This window comes from Saccostrea cucullata, unplaced genomic scaffold (genome assembly GCF_032062105.1).
Source record: "Saccostrea cucullata isolate Sc308-1 unplaced genomic scaffold, CSIRO_AGI_Scuc_v1 ctg10245, whole genome shotgun sequence".
Classification (NCBI taxonomy): Eukaryota; Metazoa; Mollusca; class Bivalvia; order Ostreida; family Ostreidae; genus Saccostrea; species Saccostrea cuccullata.
This window is the reverse complement of record NW_026924790.1, coordinates 1,022-24,191: the sequence shown is the minus strand read 5'-3', so window position 1 is coordinate 24,191 and position 23,170 is coordinate 1,022. Positions and strand designations below refer to the sequence as shown.

The 23,170-nt window shown below is 32.1% G+C and overlaps 1 protein-coding gene across 1 annotated transcript; it reads left to right on the top strand.

The window, feature by feature from the left end:
- The first annotated feature begins 259 nt into the window (after positions 1-259).
- On the top strand, positions 260-22,960 carry LOC134267294 (receptor-type tyrosine-protein phosphatase T-like). Its single transcript, XM_062749518.1, has 20 exons — positions 260-388; positions 971-1,102; positions 6,690-6,821; positions 9,349-9,480; positions 12,652-12,783; positions 13,635-13,766; positions 15,039-15,147; positions 15,408-15,505; positions 16,348-16,520; positions 16,689-16,776; positions 17,214-17,290; positions 17,782-17,818; positions 18,170-18,267; positions 18,383-18,511; positions 18,713-18,855; positions 21,002-21,137; positions 21,656-21,802; positions 22,399-22,498; positions 22,653-22,726; positions 22,829-22,960. The coding sequence occupies exons 4-20, from the start codon at positions 9,438-9,440 to the stop codon at positions 22,958-22,960; spliced, it is 1,848 nt and encodes a 615-aa protein (XP_062605502.1). The 5' UTR covers positions 260-388; positions 971-1,102; positions 6,690-6,821; positions 9,349-9,437.
- The last annotated feature ends 210 nt before the right edge of the window (positions 22,961-23,170 follow it).

Here is a 23,170-nt window from a genome sequence, read left to right as displayed (position 1 = left end):
CTGTGGCTACATTTATAACTAGAATAATCTGAACTAAAGTCACGCTTTTCTTATAGTGCCCCTATTCTGCGGGTATGAAAATTGTATAATATCAAAGGTCAAAATATTGATGATTTGAAATTAGTTAAATGTGCATTGTGGATATATCTTATATATATAATTCTAGTTATAAGAGCTTGCAACTAATTAAATATAATTTTATATTATTTCTAAAATATGCATTCATTCCAAAATCTATTTTTTTCAATTAACGAAGAATGTACTGACGGTTACTATGGACACAATTGTAATGTCAGATGTGGTAATTGTCGAGAAGGATTCTGTGACAAGATAAACGGAAGATGTTCATCTGGTTGTAAACGGAATTGGAAGGAACCTTTGTGTCAAGGTAGAATGTGAACAGTATCTTGTAAAATGTATTTAATGATGTGTAGCGTGTTTAATTAGTATACCTGCGCTGTCTTACTTCTAAATCTTCTTTTTATTTCGTACTTTAAAAAAAAGGAGACGTGTTTTTCAATAGCTATGTCAATTTAACTTATGGAACATTACAATGATTCAATGATGATTTTTAAAAAAAAGTTTAACTATGAATTTAATCTCATGTGTAAAGAAAGAGACCGGTTGGCAGGGAATATTCACTCTTACATGGCACCTGATCCCGCCTTATATTTTGGAATTTATTTTCTCTGCTCTCTATAAATTGTTAACAAATTAAAGTCTAAAATTACTTTTATTGTTTCCATTTTGATGGTATGAAAATTGCATGATGTCAATACTCAGAATCTTGTGTTATATTATCATGAATGGATTTTGTTTGCAATTTTGATATCACTTGTGCGTAACATAATTTAAATATAAGAGCGTTAGATACATGAGAAAATTAAACGAAAAATGTATACTTACATGTACATTATCTTTAGAATATGACCTCAATTGAAATAACAACCCAACTTTCATTTTATTGTAGAATGTGCTGATGGTTACTATGGCAAGAATTGTACTAACCAATGCGGGCATTGTCTTAATGGATTCTGTGACAAGATAAATGGAAGTTGTTCATCTGGTTGTAAATTGAACTGGAATGAACCTTTGTGTCAAGGTAGATGTTGAACGGTATAATGTTTCTAGTGTAATGTGCTAATGTTGTCTTGTGTTTTAAAAAATGTATATCTGTTCTGACTTAGTTTCAAGAATTTTTTTATATTGCCCTTTGAAAAAAAAATATATTTGTTTCTTCTTTAAACCCTTTTCCCTTTTTGTCAACATAAATAAAAACAACGCATTATGTAGTAATGGATTTATTTGTACCAATCTTAGGTGTTAATGAATAATAATAATAATAACTAGTGCTAATTGTAACGGGGACCGTTACAGATGTTCCCCAAACGCTCCCCAACTACCTTTTGGTGCCATATTCCCTGTAAGCTTCATTAAATAGGACAAAATCTATGCATTTGAGACTTTAACAACGCCAAGCTCATCCAAATTTTAGCATTGCATGCGTGCGCATGTGAATGCATGTGCGTAATGACCATATCATCTTGTCTACACAATCTTTATATTTTTAATATACTAAATATAAATGTATTTAATCCAAAAGTATTAAAAAATACGCTCATTCAAGTGTATTTTTGATTTATCTCATTTCATGCGCACGTATGTGCATACATGAGCATGGTGACCATATCTTCTTGAAGAAGTCCTTTACATCTATCTATGTTCTAAATCCCACCTCGTTTGGTTGAAAACCAAGGGAAAAATTGCTGTTTAAAGTTTCAGCCAATCAGATTACAGCGCACGTAAACGCACGTGTATGCATGTGCATGGTGACCATACCGTCTTGTAGAAATTCATTATATCTAATCTATGTTCCAAATTCCATCCTGTTTGTTTGAAAACCAAGGGAGTTATAGCTATTTAAAGTTTAAGCCAATCAAATTGCAGCACACGTGCATGCACGTGTTTTCATGATAATTGCTATATATCGTGTTGTAGGATATCTGAATGCATGGCTATGTTAAAAATTTCATAGGATTTCGTCGAAAGACAAGAAAGATATAGAGACTTTAATTTCAGCCAATCAGAGCGAAGCGCACGTGCATACACGTGAGATCTTACTTTTTTGACCATGTCATCTTGTCTATACTACTAATATATCCTTACATTATGAGTTTCAAAAGATTTCATCAAAAAATAGAAAAGTTACGGCTATATCCATTATATTGGTCATTTCACGTGTTGCACGTGCGCGCTCTTGCAAGCACGTGCGCTCAAAATGGCATGTTGACAATGTCATCTTATCTACATTTATAATATGTCTATATATTCTAAATATCAAAGCATGACATCAAAAAATGTAAAAGTTACGGTAATTTCATGTATATTGGTCATTTCACGTGTTGCACGTGCGCGCTCTTGCTAGCACGTGCGCGAAAAATGACCTTTGTTCCGCATATCTACATATCATGCCTACTTATCCTAAAAAGGTTTCCCCTTAATCGGATGTGTACTTTACAAGATCATTCGCGGACAAAATTTTCCCAAGAAGAAAAATAACTAGATGAGATCTCGTTGCGAGCAACGAGTAGGTCTTCCGTCGAATTTCTCGATAAGATGAGATGTGATTTTGACTGAGATATTCGTTAAAAGAGAATGACAATAAGTTTTCCTTCATTAATTTTAAAGTTTCTGTTTTTTATCACGATATTTTGAACATCTTTTGTTCAATATGGTTTATAAAAATACTCCCTTTTTTCGAGACGTAAAGCATAAAAAATATATCATTTTGGCCCCTTGTAACCACTTCTTACGTAAGATATGATCAAAATTGTATCATATATTGTTGCAAATCGTTAAGATAAATACTTTTGCTTCTGTAATGTATAACAAAATATTGATCATTAGAGAGTTATAGAAAAAGATTTTGGCCCCTCTGAGCCCCTAATTTGTGGGGTCAGCCCCATTTTCTTGATATCAATTGAAAGGTCTTGTGATTTTGAAGATTTTTTGTTCAACACTTATTCAGAGATTTCTATTCGTTGTGGAGATATGCTAAATGTAAATATTTAGGGGCCACTCCTACTAGTCCTTAATGGGGCCGTTTTACAAAAATTCAAAGTATGCATATTGTTTAGAACATTATTCTGACCATCTTTTGTTCAATATCCCTTATCAAAATAGTCCCCCTTTTCGAAATATAAAGCGTCAAAGATTTAACATTCTGGCCCCTTCTGACCCCTAATTACGTAACATTTGATCAAAATTGTATCATATATTGTTGCAAATCGTTAAGATAAATACTTTTGCTTCTGTAATGTATAACAAAATATTGATCATTAGAGAGTTATAGATAAAAGACTTTTGGCCCCTCTGAGCCCCTAATTTGAGGAGTCAGCCGCTTTTTCTTGATATCAAATGAAAGGTCTTGTGATTTTGAAGATTTTTTGGTCAACACTTATTCAAGGATTTCTATTCGTTGTGGAGATATGCTAAATGTAAATATTTAGGGGCCACTCCTATTAGTCCTTAATGGGGCCGTTTTACAAAAATTCAAAGTATGCATATTGTTTAGAACATTATTCTGACAATCTTTTGTTCAATATTGCTTATCAAAATATTCGCCCTTTTCGAGATATAAAGCGTCAAAGATTTGACATTCTGGCCCCTTGTGACCCCTAATTACGTAACATTTGATCAAAATTGTATCATATATTGTTGCAAATCGTTAAGATAAATACTTTTGCTTCTGTAATGTATAACAAAATATTGATCATTAGAGAGTTATAGATAAAAGACTTTTGGCCCCTCTGAGCCCCTAATTTGAGGAGTCAGCCCCATTTTCTTGATATCAAATGAAAGATCTTGTGATTTTGAAGATTTTTTGTTCAACACTTATTCAGAGATTTCTATTCGTTGTGGAGATATGCTAAATGTAAATATTTAGGGGCCACTCCTACTAGTCCTTAATGGGGCCGTTTTACAAAAATTCAAAGTATGCATATTGTTAAGAACATTATTCTGACCATCTTTTGTTCAATATTGCTTATCAAAATATTCGCCCTTTTCGAGATATAAAGCGTCAAAGATTTGACATTCTGGCCCCTTGTGACCCCTAATTACGTAACATTTGATCAAAATTGTATCATATATTGTTGCAAATCGTTAAGATGAATACTTTTGCTTCTGTAATGTATAACAAAATATTGATCGTTAGAGAGTTTTAGATAAAAGACTATTGGCCCCTCTGAGCCCCTAATTTGAGGAGTCAGCCCCATTTTCTTGATATCAAATGAAAGGTCTTCTGATTTTGAAGATTTTTTGTTCAACACTTATTCAGAGATTTCTATTCGTTGTGGAGATATGCTAAATGTAAATATTTAGGGGCCACTCCTACTAGTCCTTAATGGGTCCGTTTTACAAAAATTCAACGTATGCACATTGTTTAGAACATTATTCTGACAATCTTTTGTTCAATATTGCTTATCAAAATATTCGCCCTTTTCGAGATATAAAGCGTCAAAGATTTGACATTCTGGCCCTTTCTGACCCCTAATTACGCAAGATATGCCCAAAATTTTATAATATGTAGTTCCAAATGGTCTAAAATTAAATAATATCGAAAAATCGAGCAGAAAAAATGATAAAATTTTTTGGTCACACGGGGGATCGAACCCGGGTCGCCCGCGTGACAATCCAACGCGCTAACCATTTGGCCATTAGGATCGCCGCTTCGCGTTTTCAAATGCAAATATCTCGAGATTGGCTTTATCGATTTTCAAAAAAATTACATATTTGGCTTCAGAAAAAGGTCTCTATTCAATCCTAAAATAAAAATATTAAAAAAGAAAAGTTGAAAAATTGCGTTTTTTTAATTCGCTTCCGGTATCGACCGGAAGTACTGACGACGCATGAAAAGGCGATTCTGCAACGCTATAGATCATGAACTATCATCTCCAATTAACCTTCAGTTCATATCATAAGCAGTTTTCGCTACTAAATCAAGACAAAATTGCATTTTAAAATTAGAAAATCCTCCATATCTCACGACCGGAAGTGATGTCATAAAAACGCTTAAAAACCTATCAAGATCGTTTAATGATCTAATACATATGCAAATTTCATGTAAATCGACCGAGCCGTTTCTGAGAAATCGCGTGCACAAAAATCAGTTGGAAAAAAAATAATAATAATAGGGAAAAAGAAACCGAAGAATAACAAGAAGGTCTTCCGTTGGAGACGGAAGACCTTAATAATAACTAGATGAGATCTCGTTGCGAGCAACGAGTAGGTCTTCCGTCCGATATTTCGATGAGATGAGATATGATTTTGACTATGATCTTTGTTACAAAATAATTATATCAAAACCTCTCTCACTTGATTAAATTGTTTTGATTTATTCAACAATATCAAATACTTATAGATGAAAGTGATTTGGCCCCTAATTTTAGGGACAGGCCCCTTTTTCTGGACTTCAAATGAAAGGTCTCGGGATTTTGAAGACATTTTGTTCAGCGCCTATTCACATATTTCTTTTCGTTGAAGTTATATCTTGAATGATAATATTTATTGGCCACCTCTCCAAGTCCTTAAAGGGGCCAGTTTTCAAAAATTCAAAGTATCCATATTGTTAAGAACATTAAACCTACCATCTTTTGTTCAATATTGCTTATTAAAATATTCCCCCTTTTCGAGATATAAAGCATCAAAGAATTAATATTCTGGCCCCTTGTGACCCCTAATTACGTAACATATGATCAAAACTTTACAATATATTGTTGCCAATTGTTAAGATAAATATCTTTGCTTCTGTAATGTATCACAAAATATTGATCATTTAAGAGATATAAGTGAAAAACTTTTAGCCCCTTTGAGCTCCTTATTTTAGGGGTCAGCCCCTTTTCTTGATTTTAAATGAAAGATCTTGTAAAACTTCACAACTTTTCTTCAATATGTTTAAACAAATTATGAATAGATACGAAGATATGAAACAAAACGTGTCATATTTTGTGAGATATTTCTGAGACATATTTTTGGCTCTACCGAGCATCGGCGCCATTTGCGCTAGAAAGATTTGGACACCTGCCTGCAACTCAGCAAACCTACCTTTACTTTCACTGAAAATCTTGAGTCAATATCTTAAGTCGTTCCAGGACAAGCCGACCCCCTAAAAATAGGAAAATCGTCAATATCTCACGACCGGAAGTGACGTCATCAACGACTTAAATTTCCGACAAGGTTCAGATGAATATCTATCAGATCTGAAAGTTTGGAGAAAATCTGTCGAGCCATTCCCGAGAACTCGCGTGCACATAATCGGTAAGAAAAAAAAAAAAAAAACAATAATAGGGAAAAAGAAACCGAACGAAAACAATAAGGTCTTCCGTTGGAAACGGAATACCTTAATAAGAAACAGAGTAAAAACAATATGTTCCCCAACTTCGTTTGGGGAACATAATTACTACAGGATGATAAACAACTAATCACTAAAAACTAACATAACTAATGTTACAAGTTGAATATGGAAAGATAAGTATTAAATCATAACATGCACTATCTTGTATGAACAATTGTTTATTACCTGTCTAATACTTATGCGTAAAGTTATAAAAGAAAATATAGTTCAAGGAAGTTATATAAAGATGCGTTATATCTGCAGTATTGAAAACTGATCCTTTATTTATTTCTAGAATGTATTGACGGTAGCTATGATCAGAATTGTACAAGCCAATGCGGACAATGTCTACATGGATTCTGTGACAAGAAAAATGGCACCTGTCTTTCTGGATGTAAACAAAATTGGAAGGAACCTTTGTGTCAAGGTAAACAATCAAACATCATAAGCGACACTCTTTTCATAATTATTTTGTCAATCTTCTCGTCTATAATTTTGCACAAAAGTTAATCAGTTACTGGTCAATTGATTTTAGAGCTAAAGAGAGAGCTTGAATGTCATTCGTTTTATTTTCACACGAGATTTGTTATGGTACTTTGTATCTACATCACTCTGTGCATTGAGAAGGTAATATGTTCAGCTAGAACGTCCCTATTATTCAATATTTTTACATTCCTTGCAAGAACAACTTTTCAGACATCGTCCTTGTAGAACTGAAACCTATTTATTGTTTTAAAAAATTAAATACATGTATTCAATAAACGAACTATCAAACTTGAAATTGCCATCCAAAATAAAAAAAAGTCAATTATGTGATTTTTCCATTTACATTTAGATATTTACAGAGAGTTTAGGTAATACGATTTGAAAGCAATTTTATCTACATACGACAAAAAATATGTTTCTGTACCTTATATACATGTATACTGTACCGTTGGATGAACTGAGAGTAACTAAACAAACTCAACAAGTATGAACTGTCTACCAGTGCTTTGATATAAGGAAATGCCAAAGAAGTAATTTCTGTTTTGTGAAATGATTTGTGGTATTGTTTCAATCTGTAGTAAAATAATATACTTATTAGGTTTATACATGAATTTCTTTTACTTTTAGCTGGTAAATAATGAACATTAACACCCTTCCCCGCAGTCACGCATTTTAACGCATATACCATTTCCTATTTCTGACGCAAAATCACGCATTTACCGTTTCCCCGCAATCACGCATTTTCACGCACTTCAAAAAGTTCATCTTCTCTTCAATTTATTGCGAAATTCAAACCATTTTATACTTGCTTGAATCTCATAAAATGAGAAAAGTTATTTTCTAATTAAAATATTATTTCAGAATATTATTTACGCTAAACCTTAAAGAAATTTGTACCCCGCTATAAAGTGCTTGCGGGCAAATGGTAAAGTAATATTTCTATGACGCGAGGATTCAATGTATGTTGCATAGCGATTCTGTAAGTTGTAAAGAGTTAATCGATCAAAAATGTTTAAACTAATAACATTTGTCAAAAAGGACCCCTGAAATTCAAAGGTGGATATAGGTGCATAGGAGGAGTAAACATACCCTTTTGGTCAGTCAAACCCATTGATTGCACTATGTATTATTTAGAGAAAATGAAAATTCCGTAGTTAAATAAAATGTAAATCAGAGACTCACCAACTGATATGGAACAAATTTGCGACAATACCACACAATGACAATTTATATGCTACCAAGTTTAGAATCTTTAAATCAATCAAAGAATTTACAAAATGCTGACAAGATTGTTGAAGTTTCTGGGACATCAACTTATCTGTCATTATCTTGTTCGGTATAACATGACTGTCATCGGAGCATTATCGTAAGTAACTATTAAGTTTTGAGAACTTAAATATCAAATGCAGGTTTAAATTTTAACTGGATAATGCAACATAAATAGACAAAAGCTGACGATGAGTAAATAATTCATATTATCCCGTTTATGTTTGTTTTGTTGCTCAACACCCCTTTCAAAAAATGTTCACTCATATCGAGATGCGACCACTTGCAGGTGGAGAGATGAAAATGTTTGTATTATGCTTGGCACTAAGGGCTATTGAACAGTGAGGAGTCTTTTTTGTGCCAACACCTAAACTGATACACAGGACCTAGTTTTTTTCGGTTTCATCCGAAGATCCAACAGTGGAAGCCATTAATAGGCAATTCTAGAGCAGATGCTCAAACCACTGCACAACATGGACGACTCAGCTCCTTTATCATATAATTCAGTTGTTGTTTTGCTTTATATTCTAAAGTCCGTAAAATATCCAAGTATTAAACAAATTTTAAAGACTCTTTTAGTTTACTTTCAATTGGTGGATTGAATCGACATATTAGGGAAAGAACTTTATTTGTATACTGAAAATAAATTTAAATATATCTAAATTTCAACTTGAAATAAACAAGCGTTTTTTTCTCCGCTATAAAGTGAAGTCACAATTAGGCTACAGAGATTTTAGAAGAAACGTAACTAAATAGGACAGCGAGAAATTCAAATATTGAGTATATTTTTGATGCTTTCAGACATGGAAAATGTAAATATAAGGAATGTTTTTAAAGTTAGTTCGAATTATTGGTGTGTGAATGACACATACTTACACGAAGGCATATTTTTCATGAAGCGCGCTATAGCGCTTCATGAAAAATATGCCTACGTTCAAGTCTGTCTGATTCAAACACCAATAACTCAGATAAATCATTAAAATTTTCCTTTGATAAAACAAGTCAGATAATTAAGGAGTTTTCGGAATAATTGCAATTCCAACGTTTTGATGTCAGACCTGTTGTCAAGCCTTTATAGGCAGTCTCAAAAAGAAAAACCAATTTGCTTTTGATGGTAACTTCTTACCACTTGTGAGAAGAAAATCAGTGGTCATTTACAATGAATAGATAGTTACCAATCACAGGAAACATTTTTTTTTCAGAATGTGTTGACGGAAATTATGGCGAGAACTGCACGAGACAGTGTGGTAACTGTTTGGTAGGTGTTTGTGACAAAACAGATGGATCTTGCATGAGTGGATGTTCACCACACTGGCAAGAACCTTTGTGTCAAGGCAAGGTTTCTTTATTCTTGTCATACCTTGTTATATCATAACATAAACACACATTTACGGGAGTTGTTCGGAAACATCCTATACTTATGTCATATATTTTTTATTTGACGTCATATGTTATTCGAATTTTGTAGAAATATTTAAAAAATAAATTCAAATAATATGTAATAAAGGATTTAAAATATCAAGATTTATTTAAAAATTATCCAGATTTGAAAATGCAAAATCAGTCGCGGTACGAGTCAAATTTTACTAATTTGCAAACGATCAATGCATTAAATGATGTTTGTAGCCATACTGTAGATTCCTTATTTTTCGCGAATACTAATTATCGCGAATGGGCTCTTCAACGGCAAATCGCTAGAATAATAATTCGCGAATGGACGTTTGATCAAGAGTGTTTACATAGATTTCAGCACCATGAAAATAAAGGCGAGTAATTTTATTTCGCTTGTGGTGCTTATCGCGATAACTAATTCCACGCATATATTTAGACATCTACAGTTTTTTCCGTAACATGGAGCAAAAACATAAGAAACAAGATGTGTTTTTGAAACGCTGATGCCATCGTATGGCAACTTAGTTAATATTTAACTTTTCTTAAATGAAGATTTTATATATTGGTACCCAAAGTAGGGATTCATAACCGGAAATACAATTGTGAAACGTGAAAGCCCTATCACCATCTGTTCCCTACCGGTAGTTATGGCCAGATTAAAGTTTGCTCATAAGTACAGAATTCTTCAAAGTTAAAGTCAGAAGGTCAGGGTCATTGGTATTCAATAAAAGGTCTTGACACAAAGGATACATTAATGAAGATTGAAGCCCTTGTCTTAACCGTTCAAAAGTTTTGGCTAAGGTTAAAAAGATTGTCAAAGTAGGTCAAACTCCAAGATGAATGTCAGAGGTCAAGGTCATTGGTATTCAATGAAAGGTCTTGTCGCAAGGATTACATTAATGAAGTATAAAAGCCCTAGCCCTTATCGTTAAAAATTTGTTGCTAAGGTTAATGTTCTACATTAGTCCGGAAATCTGTAAGGTCAATGTCAAAAGGTCAAGGTTATTGGTGTTCAATGAAAGGTATTGCCACAAAAAATACATATATGTAGTACGGAAGCAATAGTTTTAACCCTTTAAAAGTTATTGCCAAAGTTAATGTTTTTTCATAGGTCCTGAAATCTCCAAGGTCAAGGTTATTGGCATCTAATAAACGGTCTTGCCACAAAGAATACATATGTGTAGTATGGAAGCCCTAGCTCCAACCATTCAAAAGTTATTGCGAAAGTTAAAGATTTTTATAAGTCCGGAAATCTCCTAGGACAAGATTAAAAGGTCAAAATTATTGGTATATTATAAACGGTCTTGCCACAAAAAATAAATGTGTGAAGAATGGAAGCCCTAACCCTAACCGTCATGGCCAATAATAGAAATGTTAAAAAGTAGGTCAAACTTTAAGACCAAGGTCGAAGGGTCAAATGTCAAAGGTCTTGATACGAAATGAAAGTTTTTTTCTACAAGGATTATGTATGGGAAGTATGAAAGCTCTAGCCTTTACCGTTGAAAAGTTGTTGCCGAGGTTTAGTTTTTTCATAAGTATGAAATTCTCCAAGGTCAAGAGGTCAAAGTTGGTGGTATCCAATGAAAAGTCTTGCCACAAAAAATATATATGCAATGTATAAATGTCCTGGTGTCTATTTTTCAAATGATATGGCCAAAGTAAAGGCTTGGAATTGATGTGTAAAAGTTGATAAAACTCCAAGGTCGAGGTAAAAAGGTCAAATTTTGTGGTACTTGAACAAAGGTCTTGTCACAAGTAATACACATATGAAATATAAAGACCATAGCTCCACTAAATGAAAATTTATGGGCAAGGTTAAAGTTTTTTCAGACAAACAGACAAGCAGAGATACAGACATACAGCTAGACAGAAAGACAGACAGACAGACAGCTAGACAGACAAACGGACGGACATGATAAAAAAATATATACCCCCGAAACCTCGTTTACGGGGGCAAAAAAAAATTTAAATGTTCAAATTCTGAATTGTTACATCGATTAATATTTAGAATTATTGCTTAATACTTTGCTTCGTCGTAAAGAATTCAACTTGAAAATATAGAAGATATTAGCAGTAAAACGACAAAAATTACGTTTAGGAACCTCATAGAGCAGTAGATAACGATCAATTTTGAGTTTTACGCCTGTTTAAATCCAGAAAAACTCTATTGATATTGGTTGAATAAAAATAAATATGCTACAAGAGAAACTTGCATGTGTGTGTAATTATTAAAGGCGGTATTAAAATAAAAGAAACTGATTTGGACGAAGACAATCTGTGAAAGTTTGACTGAAAAAATCTTAACATAAAGTTAGAGTGTAAAGGAATGACAAAAGATCTGATATTGTAAATATACAATTAAGCGATTAAAAAATATATGAAAGATTGACAAAGGTAACTTTACAACGTGAAAAATTGTTAAAACATTAAATTCTAAGTGATAGAAAAAGTTTTTCAATGGACGGAGATCGAATAATCCTGTGTGAAATGTATAGGGATTGTATTTTTGAGCTATTTTTAACGCTATGTTTTTTGTCGTTACATTGCCGTTTAGTGCCCTCCGAGGCAACGAAACATGTTTGTTATAAAATGACAGAATTTGATTTCTGATAAATCTAATGGCATGAAACTTTACACATCAACAAAAAAATATTTGTACACATTATGTGGTTATTTTAAACGTCTAAAAGATTGATTGATTGATTGTACGTTGTGTAACGTCCCTCTCGAGAATTTTTCGTCATATGGAGACGCCACCACTTGCCGGTGGAGAGGTGCAAATTATGTGCTTTATTTGGCACTCAGTGCCATTGAGCAGTGAGGGATCTTTTTCGTGCCAGCACCTACTGGGACCTCGGTTTATCAAAAACTGATATCGTCAACGCACTTTTCGAACAAATGTCGTTTGTAGTGTCTAAAATTTATTACAAGGTGTAAATATAGGATCGAATTCACAATTGACTATTTTGACATTTTAGTGATTTTTCTTTTCTTGTTCTTTTGCACCTGAAGTGTATTCCAATGCATTTCATTGTTACAAAGTACTGGGTCCTTATTTTTGTCCTATAAAGTTGAGAGGTCATATTCACTTAACAATATTAATATCTTTTTAGAATGTGTTGATGGGTTTTATGACAAGAATTGCAGTAAACGATGTGGACACTGTCTTGAAGGAGTTTGTGACAAGACTAATGGTACTTGCAAGGGTGGATGCTCATCAAACTGGTTGGAACCTTTGTGTCAAGGCAATTTTTTATTCCTTTTGTTTTTAACATTTGTTAATTACTGTGGTTTCATTGATATTCGTTTAGCACCATTTTTCGAGGATTTCGTTGTTGTTGAGCAGATCCACAAATTTAAATGTTCATTGCATTAAGAAATTTGTTATACATTTGTATAGGCAATGCTTTTATCCACGAAATTACGTATCCTCAAAAACGTCTTTTTTTCAAAATCCACGAAAATTTATGCCAAGGAAAATTAATGAAACCACATAATATGATCTCCAACGATAAGTTGCTGGTTATGATTTTTATTCACTAAGTTGTGTGATTTCGTCACAGAGTTCGCTGAATGGGCAGAGAGAAAACAGCAAAGATAGTCATATCCAACAATCATGTTCAACAACAAATCGTAGAAGATCATTTTTATCAAATGCTTTGTACAATATTTCAATTGATTTATACTGTTATTTTCATGATCCACGTAATTTTCACGCAAAACCTATTGGGACATGGACGCAGTTCGTTTAAACAAAACGTTTATTGAGTGTTATCTGAAGAATGAAAGCGGAAAATATGAAATAAATTTATTTACTTTACATAAAAAAGATGATGTTTTTAGTTGTTGTAGCATTGGAAATATACAATCATGCAGCGCATCAATGTCTTGATTTAAAATAAATACAGAAGTTTTCAAAAATATGCCTGTTTTATTTAACAATTTTTACTACATTTAAATCATTTAATTATTAAACATTACCTTGCTTCATCGAAGGTTTTTTTTCGATAAATTATACAAATAAGAGACAAAAATACGGAAAATATTAATTTGTATGGATGGATCCTTACTATTTTAGTAAATTTAATATATTTAGAGTGTATTGACGGATTTTATGACCAGAATTGTAGTACCACGTGTGGAAATTGTCGTAGAGGTTTCTGTGACAAGAAAAATGGAAGGTGTCTGAGTGGTTGCATGACAAACTGGGAAGAGCCTTTCTGTAAAGGTAGAGCTTTCAAAAGTATGAAATATATTTATCTATGTTGTGGACAGTACCAAAATAAAAAAGTATTCCTGGTGTACTGGAGTAGAAAAACATGTCCCCGACTGCGAAATCAATGAAATCTGGCTTACATTAAAAGTTAAACTGCCGTAATTACAGTACATAAAAATTATTAAAGTGGAACAGAATGCAAACTGGGAACGTAATTAATGCAGGCTAATTCACATACCGGAAATAACCTCAAAATGCATGTGTTTGAGAAAAAAAATTATTGGTAAAACCAGTTTCCTTTTTTAAAGAGATTATTCAGCCAAAAATTATTGTAGTAAAAAAAATTCTAGTTTATTCGATATCTCATTGGAATACATCTTGAAATATTTAGGAAAAAAAAAACAACAGGTCGTAGAACCAAGTGACATATTGATAGACAGACGGACAAACATATAACCAGACGAAGGGGAACGTAAAGTTTCCTTTCCCAAGTTAAACCGATTGAAGACTCAAAAGCTTCTAAAGGGTGTTGCAAAAGAAACATTTGTCCCTCAAGTGAAAGTACCATCGTGTGTTTTCATTAAATCTAATAATAATAAAACAGTATTTTCTATATATAAAGTAATGAACATGAAACATTACAAATACGATCTTACACCTTTGCTCTGCTCCTATGTTTTATTAGTTTATGGACTTTGATATTGAATACTTTTCGTTATATACTAATTGCTAAACCATAGAAAAAAATGAAAACTGATTCGATCAAAACGTTAAATAAAGCATAAGTTCATAAAAAAGAAATTGAACGATAGGAAAACTAGATCTGTACTAATAATCTACGAAGCTCATATCATTTGAGCTGTTACTGTAAGCGTAGTTTAAAATAATAATAGATTTATGTTTTTTATTTAAATACTAGTAGTTTTATGATCTTTTATGTCGTATTAAATAATGATTTAAATTTTCAAAAACTTATAGGAGTAAGGAAGCTTAAGAAAATATCATATGCACCACTTTTGCGCAGATATTGATGCTGAAAGTGCACATCAATGCAATGTATATCACATGTATTATAAAATAGTACATAAATTCAATTTAATTGGTATTTTACTGCTCAAATAAAAAGAAACCTAATATATTTGCAACTGCTATATTTCTTTCCTAAACCAACAAAGACAGAAGAAATTCTTTTTTACGAAAGAAAGATGATGACAGGTGATTTCTTTTTATTATTTTACCTTAAAAGAACATTAATATTGAATGTTTTAATTTGTCTATTTTCAGCATTAGCTGCAACACAAGAGGAGAATAAAGACGTTGTCATCATTGGAGGAACGGTTCCAGCTGTCTTAATTGCAGTGTTAGCTGGAGTTGTCCTGATAATAATTTACAGGTAAAGGTAAAAGTTCTTATTATCATTTTAAAACCTATTTTTATTTCATAAAACAATACCAAAGATGAGTTATGCACACAGTATTATTCTATAATATAATTAAATAGTGAATTTCAAAAAGTATGGTATGGAAATATTTAGATATTATTCAGTAGGGAAAATATCATTTTACTCTGTAATCCATATATCTTTTTAAATTATTATTCTCTCAATTGATTTATATTGATCTTCCAAGCATCATACATATTTCGGTTTTATAGACGGCTTAAAAACAAAGGTGGAAAAGAAGGTCTTGTGGAAAAGGATAAACATTTAGGTTTTAGTGGAAGAATGGCAGAGGGTAGAAGTAACGGGAAAGGTATACGTAAATTACTTTAGTGATGCTTACTTAACACAAAAATGTATTGTAATTATTTAATTGAAAAGAAGACCTTGTGTAGTTTTAAGGTTTTAATCTTACCAAGCGTTCAAATTTCTTAAGGGAAAACACTTGGATCTAAAACAAAACTTGTAAGATTTAAATGTTATTGAATTGCCGGAGTCTCTTTGTTATGTTTTGTCCCCTTGAGACTAAAACAAAGATATTTACTTTATGCATAAAATGGCCTTGTACTTATAACAATTGATAAACTATCATTTTATTTTCCATTTAATATCTCAAAATAAAGAGGAGACTTGACACTTTCATTTCCTATAAAAAAATTCTTTTTGAGAATCTGAGTTTTAGAAAACAAGCTTTGAGAAAATGCTACGTTCTTGAATATTGCAGAAGTCAATACGTATTTGACAACATTCAGCAAAGTATTCAAATATGAGTTCAGACCATGATCCAAAAATTAAAACGTTTTCAATCTTCAGAAACAAATGTTTCATTATGAAGTTGCATATTTTGGATCAGAGTTTGTGCTGTATATGAGATTTTGAAAAAAATACTAAAATTTTAGGCCATTTTCAAAAGAAATTCACAGGATATGGGAAAATGACGCATTTTGGCGTCATAATGCATTAACTAGATGGAAAATCACGTCATGTTCAGTAGATACATGGTCACCATCAATCCAAATAATGAATACTGTATTTTCATTCTAAACTGAGCAGCTTGATTTTTTAGACTTTCTCAGGGCCAAAAAAGCCATAAGTGGCTCTTTCTCTTTGTTTGGTGAAAAAACGGTATAAAACATACTTTACTTTTTTCTTCAGACAACGAAACAGAGTTTTTTGATGGAGTAGGAAATCCTAGAACGGATCAAACAGATGAAAATGGATATTACAATACAGTCCAATTTATTACAAATATAAATATAGAAGATCTAGGGAGCGTTATTAACGAAAAGAACAGAGGAGAAAATAGCCAATTCCGTCAAGAATACAAGGTAAAGGCAACTGATTATTTTTATCAATGCAAATTTATTTTCAGTTGTTAGACAAATACATATCATTTTGTAATACACAAAGTCAGGCTTAGATAAAATATGTTTAAAGATTGATTATTGCTGCTGAAAAAATATGACAATAACACGGAAGTTATTACTTTATAAAAGAGACTTCCTCCTGCCAACCTAAGCGTTTGTCAAAGTGCAACAAAGACGGAAAACAAAGCGAAGAACCGGTTCAAAACAACATTTCCATGTAAGACGATTATCGCATTATATCATAGTTACATGTACATGTACATCTGTTGCATTTAAAAAAAAAAAACAAAAAAAAAAAACATTATTCTTTATTATCTAAGTATCTCATAATTAATTTGATCTTTCATTAATCTTAAATTTGATTGAAATATTTGTACAATTTTTTTTTAAATGTGGGATATCCTATCAATTAAATATATTGATCAAAAACGTAACATTTCAAGTGCTTTCTTAAACATATTTATTTTAATGTAGATATAATAAATAAAATATCTTTCAATTTGTTAATAAAATGATTAACGGATGCAAATATCTCTAACAGATTTTTTTCTGTAGTAAATTGTGTTTTCTTTAGTTCATTTATTTTAGTATTATTAAACGAAAGTCGCATTGGTTTACTTTAAATAGAAAATATACGCTGTATATATATTTCAGATGAGCATTCCAGGATCATTCTCAAAGAGACGTGGACAGATAATGACAATGATTATATCAACGCTAACTTTATATCGGTATAATAAAATGTATAGCTATGAACGGTACATGTATGTACAAAAACATATTTTCTTATATCCCACACAGAAGAGTTACACTTTTTTCAAAATATATTTCAATGGATATATAATTAATAAAATTTGATTGCGTAAAATGTAAAATGTAAAACGATACTCTTGAAGATACTGTAATTTCGAAATAAGAAAACGTTGTACAATTTTATTTCAGAAATTTTTCAAAACAATCAGTGAACAGTTAACTTGCATTTTTACAATTTACACCAAACAAATTGGATATACCGAAGGTTAAAATTTTAAAGAATATTTCACTTTAATTTCCATTTGCAATTATTTTGTGATCCGTTAATAAGAAAAAAATCAGTCGTCTAATTTCAAATTATATCCATGTGAATGGGTTTGTATTATTCATTCTAAAGATTGTCTATTGATTGTTTGTCACAATCTACATGTAAAACTTTTTTTTAAATTGGGAATTGAATTTTTTGTAGGACTGCAAGGGAGAGAATCGATATATTGCAGCTCAGGGTATGACGATGTCACTAATGTCATTGATAATTGATTGGCAAACAATACATCATTGCGGAATTTGTATTTTATTCGGACCTTCAATAAAAAGAAAATTAATCTTTATCTCGAAATTATCTAATTAGACTAGATTTGAATTATTAAGCTATGGAATATTTTTGAATATAATTTTGATGGCGAAAACATTACATCATTGCAGAAAGTGTATTCTATTTAGATCACTTGTAACCAGAAAAATAATTTTAATACAAAATTCTTTAATAAGACTTATTAAATTTCTATAGCTACAGGATATTTTTTTGATATAATTTGAGAAAGAAATCCTTAATCTTACATTGAATATGTTTACAGGGCCTAGAGACAACACATTAAGAGATTTTTGGAGAATGATTTGGCAAGAAGATATCAAAGATATTGTTATGTTGACAAACATAGTCGAAAATGGAAAGGTAGCAAAAAGCAATAATATAATAAGATTTACAGATTAATACATATTCATATTCATTGGTTTATTAATATTGTACATTTATTTCATTTTTATATGTTTTCATATGAACATTTCAGAACAAGTGCACACAATACTGGCCAGATAAGGGGAAATCAATGCAGATTGGTCTCTGTAATATATCTCTGCGGGAAGAAACAGTGTACGCCTTCCATACATTGCGAAAACTTTCGGTGGAAAGAAAAGAGGTAAGCATTTAGCATATTTACAAAACCTCATATCTTTATATTCTAATCATGTTTTTTATCTTTTTTTCTGGTAATGAACATTAAATGAAGAAATACCTTGAAATAATATGAGAATTCAATAGAAAAATTCACACACAACATCAAGATTAATGATTCTAGTTAGAATATTATCATTATAAATGTCATTCCTGTATACAAAAGCCCCCTAGCAAGAGAATCATCACACAGTTCCACTACACCGCCTGGCCAGACCATGGTACACCACAGGAGGTAGAACTTGTCCAGTTCCATAGATTTGTATCAAGGAGAATACATACGGATGTTCCACTACTAGTGCATTGCAGGTTTGTCAATTTTACAAAAAATACACCATTTATTTGGCTGAGACTGCATTAACCAAGATCCCTTATCCCAGAAGGTGTTGATATATAAAAAAACTCTCTCTACTCAAGGACTCTGCATGCCGAGTTATAATATTAATTATAGCCTTCCATTTGCGGTATCTCCGTATAGTGAAACGTACTCGAAGGACGTTAAACGGCAAAGAAACCAGACATCTAAATTCGTAAAAAAAAATGTACACCGCCATCAATGTATTTGTTTTTCATTTAGCTAATTTTGTATATATTTTATAAGAGTAAACAGATGATAAAAACAGAAAAAGATGGAATTTAACACAATATTTATAAAAGAGACTCTATCAAAAGAGAAACAAAAAAAACGTAAATATAGGCTCTTTAAACTAAATTATGTTTTAATGATAAAGATTGTAGTAGGCGATGCCAGAAACCTGAGGGATACCAAATAAGTAGTGATGTAAATAAAAACAAACCTCCTCTAGATTATTTGACTGTATCTGATACTTTCTGCTATGTAAATATCTGTAAGACGTTATTTTTTGTTGCAGATACCAAAAACAATTCAATATACAACCTCTACAACTTTTTTATGTATGGAATTTAAATGATAAATAAATTACTTAAATGTATGAGGCAACAACAAGCCTCTAATTCAAGTAGCCGACGAGATGTCGAAACTATATGCATGGTTTGTAAGAATATAATGTTTTTTAACCATAGCTATAGTTGTTCATACATGTATCAATTGTATTATCCTTCAAAATTTTTTTTCTGCATTTACCACAGCAGCCTTTACAATTAAAGCGTAGATCATCTTCTATACTAGTCAAAATTTCTAAGTCCCCAGGCAAGTTTTTGCTTTACACCGTTCTTATATTGAATTTTTTTTAACAGTATAATCTAATAAGTATACTAGATCAAAAAAGGAGTAAAACAACTTGTCTCACTTAATTTATTCTATTGAAACACTTTAACACAATATGCAGAAATGTTAAGACACCCTAGAATTAAAAATTCACAACGTTAAATACTGCATTATCCTCCATTCAAACGAATTCATAGCAAGACATCCGTTCCTCAAAGACGTCTGACTATTTAAGAAAAAAATTTTCATTGAATCATTTTCTATGTAGAGACTAGTTCGTCCTCTAGTTCCGCTATATTCTGCTGCTGAAAAAAATGTCTAACACTCCGGTCTATCTTCTTCAATACATGTTAGTTAGAGATGAGATTAGGATGACAATGGGGCTTTCTGAAAGTATCTGTGCCTTGACGACAATAGTTACATAATGACTCATTATATGTACTCCCCACTCCTCCAGTTTGACATTGAGGGGAGGGCACTTCCGGTTCCGGTTTCATTGATTTTTCCGGATAAACTCTAGGGTGATTTTGTGGTGTTTGTTGAAAATCTAGCGATTTCTAGTTATGCTTTGTAATTTTTTCTGGTGGTAATTATAAAGGTTTTAAGTAAAATAAAGTCATACAGTGAAAGGAAACAGAACTCTCGTAACCTACGACCAGTTTGGGCCATTTCAACTTCACTTGCACATTGTTGTGTGGACGTACACCGCATTTTAATCAAACTTTTCTCTGTTTTTCGTTATCAAATAACGATGGAGAACATGTGGAAGTAAAAGATAAACAATACACCCGAAAAAAATATGGAACTTGAACTTCTTGCTTTTTAACAAAAAACCGTCACGGTCGAGTAATTACACATTCAATTACAATTTTTTTGGCCTTAACAGGAAAGTATTGAGAATTAAAAGCAAATATATTAGCAATTAGTAAATTGATGTTATGGTTTTTAACTTTTTGAAAATATAAAAGTGGGAACTTAGAAATTTTGACAAGTATACATATCAGGCCCCCAGACCATAAACGGAAAACAGACTTGAGTCAAAATCCCAATCAAATATAACTTTTGAAATAATTTTGATAATGGTACAAACATTTAAAAAATATATTTGCATTAAAATGGCATTTACAATTGCAAAATTTTAAGCAAAAATGTTCAATGTATTAAACATGAAAATTTTTAAGTCTATTCTCAGTTTTTGGTCTTGGGGATCATTTATTTGGTCTTACTTTATCAAGTCGTACAAATGTGTTTCGTCCTAACTTTCAGCGCCGGTGTCGGTCGTACGGGGACATTTATTGGACTTGATTCTCTCCTGACTCAGGGAAGAGAAACTGGGCGGATCAACGTTTTCGAGTTCGTCAAACAAATGCGAGAGAGTAGAATGACAATGGTTCAAACGCCGGTAAGACATTGCTTATTTTGAATAATAGACACACTTGATTGATAAAGCTTCATATACCTTCGTAACAGTATTGTCACATCGTAACACTCTTGTTTACTTTTTCCCAGTAAATAAAACGCAATTGCTCAAGCAATTCTTTATAATATATAGAATATTAGAATTGTAAATATTTTCAATTTTCCTGACGTATCATCAGATGTAAATACAATGAACTGATATTTAAGATATTTTTTGTCGACATACATCATGAGAAATCAGCATTTTTTTTGGGGGGGGGGTGCTCTGACAAGGATTTTCTGGACAAACATTCATAGATCTTGTTAAAAGAATGAAGACAGCAAGGCGTCATCGAATAAATATTTTGTGCATGAGGGAAATGAAATTTAAACAGAGGAAACACACAACACCAGTTTATTATGTTACTGTTTTTGCTTCGTATTATAAAGGGAAGATATTTAGGTAAAAAAGAATACTTCAGAAAATTTCTACTAAAAAATACATGTATCTAATTCTTTCAGGAGCAATATGTTTTCATGCATGAAGCACTAAACTGTGGATTCCAGGGCGACTTCCTTTTTTCAAGAGATGAATTTTCAACAAAATCGGAAGCATTGCTGAATGACAAGGCACCCTTAAATCAAAGAGCACTTTACAAAGAATTTAAGGTATAATATATAGAGAATATTGCATACTAAAATCCATATCATATGTCATATCAGCCCGAGTGGCCCCATATCAGCCCGAGGGCCGGAGGCCCGAGGGCTGATATGGGGTCCGAGGGCTGATGTGACATATGATATGGATTTTAGTATGTAGTATTCTATTTATCATATATTTAAAACACTTAATATGCAAGTTCACATATGGTCATTGATGAATATTTCGTGCTTGTTTGTGACATTTCTCTCTAAAATCTAATAAAGCCTATTTTAGGTAGCTGAAAAAAATTAAGGCCATAAATGTCATTAAAGAAAGATTTATTATGAATATTAAAATAAAATCAAGTAAATTAACTTTTAAACGTTATACAAACGTTACTTCCGGTTTGATATGGATTTTCGGCCCGCCGGTCCGATACGTGATATGGCTTTTCGGACCGGTCCGTGATATGGGGTATTGTGACGTCACCCGTATCACACCGTGCAGAATCGGTGTATTTACTACTAAGTATATGATAAGATCATTTATAATCGCTGTTTAGCGCTTTAATTCTAAAATTTCTGTGTAATTTTTTTTCATGGAATTTATTTTCTTTTTCTAGTTTTTGGAAACATTGAAATCCAACTTCAACTGTTTGGCGAACGAGGTCGCTACAAGTGTAGAAAACGCCAATAAGAACTACAGTAAAGACATACTACCTGGTATGATATATTGTTTAAAAGACATCAGTTTACAATCTATATTCATATTACGTCTAGATACGTTAATTTGAGCCTTTGCTATATAATTCATAAGCAACAGCATTTTTGCTTTTAGTTTTTAAAAACATTAAAAGAATCATATCTTTATTTTAAGTTTCAAAGTTCCGACCGTACCTTACCATGTATGTGAAAGGAAGGAATGATTATATCAATGCAGTAATGGTTGCAGTACGTATTTTTCAATAGAAAGTTATTATCTATATGAAAAAAAAGTGTGTAAATCGGAATTCGATAAAAATTCTGGTTTTATTCTGTTGCTTTACATTCCAGTCTTATAAAAACCCAACCGGATTAATTATAACCCAAAAACCTCTACCAGACACTGCGGTGGATCTGTGGAGATTGTGCTTTGATCACGAAATGGATGCCTTAGTGGTCCTTAATTCCACGAATGAGGTATAACACTGACGCTATCTAGATATATTTAGGTTTCATGCAAATTTTGTCCTTTACTGCTCCTATTTTGTATTGTTTTATGGACTTTGATATTGAATATTGGGGAAGTTTCTAGTATGCCGGTCCCCAGAATCACGCGATTGCGCATGAGCAGTTATTTCCCTTGCCGTTGCTATGCAGAATATAAACAAACCGCAATTTCCCACTCGCTTCAAC

Excerpts from the sequence above, each read along its gene's own strand:
- LOC134267294 (XM_062749518.1), top strand. The coding sequence starts at position 9,438 with ATGAGTGGATGTTCACCACACTGGCAAGAACCTTTGTGTCAAG. Across the intron at positions 17,291-17,781 it reads TCAACGCTAACTTTATATCG|GACTGCAAGGGAGAGAATCG; the intron begins GTATAATAAAAT and ends AATTTTTTGTAG. Across the intron at positions 18,512-18,712 it reads TTTCGGTGGAAAGAAAAGAG|CCCCCTAGCAAGAGAATCAT; the intron begins GTAAGCATTTAG and ends TGTATACAAAAG.